The sequence below is a fragment of the Arachis ipaensis genome, chromosome B10 (assembly GCF_059453495.1).
Source record: "Arachis ipaensis isolate K30076 ecotype BB chromosome B10, ASM5945349v1, whole genome shotgun sequence".
Lineage (NCBI taxonomy): Eukaryota > Viridiplantae > Streptophyta > Magnoliopsida > Fabales > Fabaceae > Arachis > Arachis ipaensis.
Window position 1 is genome coordinate 47647952 of NC_142435.1, and position 5646 is coordinate 47653597.

General features: G+C 43.1%; 1 protein-coding gene across 1 annotated transcript; it reads left to right on the plus strand.

Annotated features, from left to right (window-relative positions):
* The first annotated feature begins 2077 nt into the window (after positions 1-2077).
* LOC148579940 (uncharacterized) lies at positions 2078-3494 on the plus strand. The gene is made up of 2 exons (XM_088491431.1): positions 2078-2348; positions 2440-3494. The coding sequence occupies exons 1-2, from the start codon at positions 2078-2080 to the stop codon at positions 3492-3494; spliced, it is 1326 nt and encodes a 441-aa protein (XP_088347557.1).
* The last annotated feature ends 2152 nt before the right edge of the window (positions 3495-5646 follow it).

A 5646-nucleotide genomic window follows, 5' to 3' on the forward strand; every position in this document is an offset into this window, starting at 1 on the left:
CTGGCGGTGCTGCTGATCCTTTGTCACCGGAGGGTGGTGGTACTTTCAAGGGACTCCGATGCTTAAGTTAGCAAGGGTATTAAGCAGGTTTTTTGTAGAATCAGAGTATGAGTTATACCTGGGTGCTCCAGTGTATTTATAGTAGTGTAGAGTGACCTTTGTTGAGGATAAGATAGTTATCTTATCTTTATCTTATCTTATCTTTGAGTGAGGTCATCTTATCTTCAAGGGAACCGTCCTTATCTCTGTAGGCCTGGACTGCCTTTGGATTTGGGTCGTGTTCCTCTGTTTGGGCCCTATTTGGGCTTTTCCTGGTGATTTGGCCGAACTCTTTTGAGAAGAGGTCGGGTAGTTTGACCTAAAGAGGTCGGTTGACTTTGTCTTCAACATCCCGGGTCGGAGAGCTCGACCCAGGGTATGAACAGTGCCCCTGCTCGAGTGCGGTCTTCCCTTTGAGGTCGAGTCTTTAGTTTTAGGACTTCGATCCTTCTCTAGTGAAGCCAAACTCGAGCATTTTATCGACTTCGCTGAAGCTTTTGAATGTGAAGCGTTTCTCCTTCGTTTCCTTCTAAAAGCGCGCACTTTGCATTTAGCATTCTTGTCTTGGAAATGTGCGATGGTTTAATACCCTCATTCAGGAATTTTAATGCCCCGTTTCTCTTGCCTTTTTATTTTGAACTTTAAACACAAAAAATGGTTTTTCTCTTTTCTGTAACTTCTCCCCTTTTTCTCTCTGTCTTTCTATTTTTCCTGAGACTTGCATTTTCGTGTTTTCTCTCCGACGCTTGTTTGGTGCTTGTTGGTGCTTTGCTTGAGAGGCGATTACAGAGTTTGTCACTCCGGCTTTCAACTTCTTCAGAGCTTTTCCCTTTCTCTTCAGGTTGGTTCTCGTTTCTTTTACTTCTTTCGTAAAGTCTAAATTTTGCTTGAGTGCATTGTTGAAAAGCTTGAACCTTTTCGTGTTTTTGCGCCTGCCTGTCCTTGTGATGTATCTTTCTGGCTTTCTTTCAACCTTATGTATACTTTGGTATTTCTTCTGATGATTAGGGCTTATCTTAGGGCTTTGCATGTTTATTGTTTGATTTTGTAGCTTCTGTGGGATAATGGCTTGTTCGTTTCTGGAAAAAGGATGTGTCTTTGATGATTTTCCTTGGTATATTTTGTTTGCTTGGTAGTTCTTGTAGACTGAGATTGTAGTTGCGAGGTGGCTTTAACAATCCTTTTTTCTCTTTGGAGTGTTGATTGGGAGAAAGTTTTTCTCTGTTGTGATAGCTTTGTAGAGAATGATGGTCTTCTTGGTGATCTTGCTCTGATTTGCGTCTTTTTTGCTTAGAGTCTTTTGCTAGGTTGTTTTAGTTTCTGTAGGTTTTCCTGAGTCTTTTGCTCTGTGTCACTGCCTCCAAAGGATGCCCCTGGACCTTGGTGTGTGTCTTGGGGCTTTCCTTTCACTGTTTGTAATGCTCTGGATCATGTTGTCCGAGTTGTTTTGATATCGCCCGAGCTGTTTTTTGGTTAGTAATCCATTTTTCTTTCTTGTTTGTAGGACTAGTTGGCCATGTCTTCTCGCAAAAATATTATAGAGACGTCTTCTAAGGTTCCTGAGGGGATGTCCGACTAGTTGGACTCCCTTGTGTTAATGTGTGTTTCCGTGGTGAATGCTGAGTTTTGTGTGGAGCTTAGGAAACATCACCGTCTCTGTAAGAGTAAAGATCAGGAAAAGAACTATGAATTGGTAGCACCTGATTCCGAGGAGAGGGTTTGCTTTCCTGCTCTGACCCGGGGGGAGCGCCCTTTCTTTTATGCTTATGACTATTTTTTCAGCCAGTTGAATATTACTTTTCCTTTCACTTCCTTTGAGACCGATTTGCTGTGGTCGTGTAACGTAGCTCCATCCCAGCTCCATCTGAACTCCTGTGGTTTTATCAAGATCTTTCAGCTGCTTTGCCAAGAGTTGGATGTTACTCCTTCTCAGACTCTCTTCCTTTATCTTTTTGTTTTAACTAAGCCCGGGGTTTCTTCCAAAAAGAAATCCTCTTGGATTTCCTTTAGATCTGCCCATGGACATAAAGTTTTTGCCATGTATGATGAGTCCTTTAGAGATTTTAAGAATTACTTCCTTAAGGTCCGAGCGTTTGAGGGAGCTCGACCATTTTTTCTAGAAGCGAACGATGAACTGGCCTTCCCCTTGTGTTGGCAACAAAATGTAGTGGTGTCTCGATACACGTGGGAGATGCTTGATGAAATCGAGCAGGCCTTTGTAAATGTTTTGGAGGATATTTGGGGGGAACCTCCTCATCTTGACACTAAGAAAATTTTGGGGGACCCGTCCCTTGTCCGAACTGCGTTGGGTACTTAATTAATATGTTTTGCTTTGTTTTGATTTTTCTTCCTTCTTTTTCCAATGTGTAATATGCTTTTATGGTTGATTTTATTTTTCAGAGATGGCAAAGAACAATGACTCCATGAAAGCCTTCAAAAAGGCGAGGAAGGCTACAGTGGCTCAGAACATCTCGGCCAAGGTGGCTGGGGAGGGGTCCTCTCAGGTTTTGTCGAAGCCATCCGTACCGAGTTCTCCTGGACCGAGGAGAATGATCCCTACTCCTTGGGTTCGTTTGGTTGATCCTCCACAGGCTGCTGCTACCTCTTCTCCTACCGGCACTCCTCCTCTGAAAAAGCAAAAAATAGCTGAGCCCTTTAACCTTGATGCCCCTGATTTTGATGCTGTCGAGTTTGTGGACCAGCAAATTGGTCCTTATGGTACCATCCCTACTGACGATGTTTCTCTTCTTCGCTATTTGGACTTTATTACTCAGAGCAGCGTCAAGATGGCACACATGGGGGCGGCTTTATATCGGACTGCCCAGGATCTTCCCATTCATGCCACGAAGGCCTTTATGGAGGAGGCTAAGTTGGAGTTCGACAGGATGAAGGGTTTGAAGGAGGAGCTTGAGGTGAAGGTGGCCAAGTTGGAGAAAGAGTTGGAGGGTGAAAAAGCTAGTTCTATTGCCTTGGCGGCTTCTGCCAAGTTGGCTGAAGACACGGCGTTGAAGCACAAAGAGAGCTATGTCACGACCTATAGGGAAATGATGCGTCTCAGGGATGATTTGGAGTCTGCCCGAGTTGATTATGCCGAGCTCCAGGGTCACCTTGTAGGCAGCGTAAATGCTGCTTATGAGAACCTGAAGGAGCAGGTTCGGGTTCTTGCACCCGAGCTCAACCTTACTCTCTTCAGTTTGGACAACATTGTGAAGGACGGAAAAATTGTCCCTGATGACCCTGATGATGATGATGTCGAACCTCCTTTTGTGCCCGCCGCCAAAGCTTCTGTTGCGCCGACTTCTTCAATTTCTTCAGCTGAGGTACGTCATCCCGAGTCGGATTCCGATTGTCAGGTCCTGAACCGGGATGATGGGATGGTAGATGCAGTTCCCCTTCAGACTCGACCTCCATCACCCCGGGATGCTGCCACTGGAGAATCTTTGAATCCAACGTAGTTTTGTGAACTTTTGTTTTGTATGGTCCGATCTATGGGTCTTAAAACTCTTTTTCGGTTTGTAGTTTTGTTCTCTGAACACTTTTAGTTGCTTTGCTATTAGCAACTTTATTTTGAGAAAAAACAAAGTATTTTCTCAGGCTTTTTGGGGTCGACTTCGGGTGGCCTCTTGAGCCTTGTTAATATTATAAGCTTGTTTCTTTTATGGTATGTTTGTCTGCATTTGTCTGATATCCTTTAGGTCTTTTGGAAATGTTGGAGCCGTGTTGTCCGCCCTCTTTTGATTGCCTTTGTATTTTCATACGTGTAGCTTAATTCTTTTGAGGTTGTGGATTTCTGGGTCCGACTCGTATGCCCTCCATTGGCCGACTTCTTTGTCTCGGCTTGAAATTATTTTGTAGTAATCCATTTTGTTTGGACATTTGTTAGGTCTCTTCCATGGATTTACCTTTAATTTTGGAATTTTGGTCAGGCCGACTTCATTATGTCGGTCCTTGCTAAGTTATTTCTAGTAATCCTCTTTCTTGGACCTTTGTCAGGTCTCTTTTAGGGATTACTTTTTATAATTTTTTTTTGGTTTTGGGGGCCGACTTCTTTACGTCGGTCCCTTCTAAGTTGTTTTTAGTAATCCTCTTTCTTGGACCGTTGTCAGGTCTCTTTCAGGGATTACTTCTTACAACTTTCTTGGTTTTGGGGGCCAACTTCTTTACGTCGGTCCATTCTAAGTTATTTTTAGTAATCCTCTTTCTTAGACCTTTTTCAGGTCTCTTTCAGGGATTACCTTTTATAACTTTTTGGTTTTGGGGCCGACTTCTTTACGTCGGTTCCTCTTTTTTAGGGCTGGCCAGGCCTCTTTCCAGGGATTGACTTTTTATAACTTTGGTTATTGTGGTCGACTGGTCTGACTTCTTTACGTCGGCCTGTCTTTTAAGTTATTTTTATCAACCCATTTTATTAAGACCTCGTCAGGTCCTTTCTATGGATTACTTTCGATAACTTCTTGCATTATTCTGTTTTTGTCGCTTTTTCATCTTTGCCAACTTTGTAGAGATCGGGTTTTGTTCCCCGTTTGATCGACCTTTTGATGAATTTGGTTTTCATCTTCTTTGGTCTTTATCGTGGTCCAGCAGTGAATTTGATTTTTACTTTCTACTGATCTTGTAGCTTTATAATCGGGTGATGAATTTTTAGCGTTTCAGATTAATGCGTCTTGGGGATTTGTAGAAAATCTAAAACTTCATTTAAAGAGAATGCAGGTATATACATGTGGGTGTTTTATCCCTCTAAGTCGGGCAATTTGTAGATCTTGGCTTGGCACCTCATTAAAAAATCTTTTCAGGAAAAAGAGTGCGCCTCATCTTAAGATCTTTATTACCTTTAACTATAGTACCTTCTTAAGTTGCAGGCGTGCCATGACCTTGGAAGCTCTCGCCCTCCGAGTTTAGACAGTCTGTAGTAGCCATTTTCAAGTACTTCTATGACTCGGTAGGGTCCTTTCTAGTTTGCTGCCAGCTTTCCTTCTCCAAGTCGAGTTGTTCCAATATCATTTCGGATTAGGATAAGGTCATTCTTGGCAAAACCTCGCGGCACTACCTTTTGATTGTATCTTGAAGCCATTCGTCGTTTTAATGCCTTTTCCCTGATTCGAGCTCTTTTTCGGATTTCTGGAAGTAGGTCGAGTTCTTCCCTTTGAAGTTGGGAGTTGGCTTCTTCATTATAGTGGATCACTCTGGGCGATCCTTCTTCGACCTCCACTGGGATCATTGCCTCCATTCCATAAGCTAATCGGAAGGGTGATTCCTTTGTGGTGGAATGTGGCGTTGTTTGGTATGCCTATAGGACTTGTGGGAGCTTTTCAGCCTAGGCTCCCTTTGCGTTCTGTAATCTCCGTTTTAGCCCAGCCAATATGACTTTGTTGGCAGCTTCGGCTTGTCCATTGGCCTGGAGATGTTCTACGGAGGTGAATTGGTATTTTATGTTCAAGTCGGCCACTAACTTTCTAAAGCCTGCATCTGTGAATTGGGTACCATTGTCCGTGGTGATGGAGTATGGAACCCCGAATCTTGTGACAATGTTTCTATATAGGAATTTTTGACTTCTTTGAGCAGTGGCATTAGCTAGAGGTTTTGCCTCGATCCATTTTGTGAAATAGT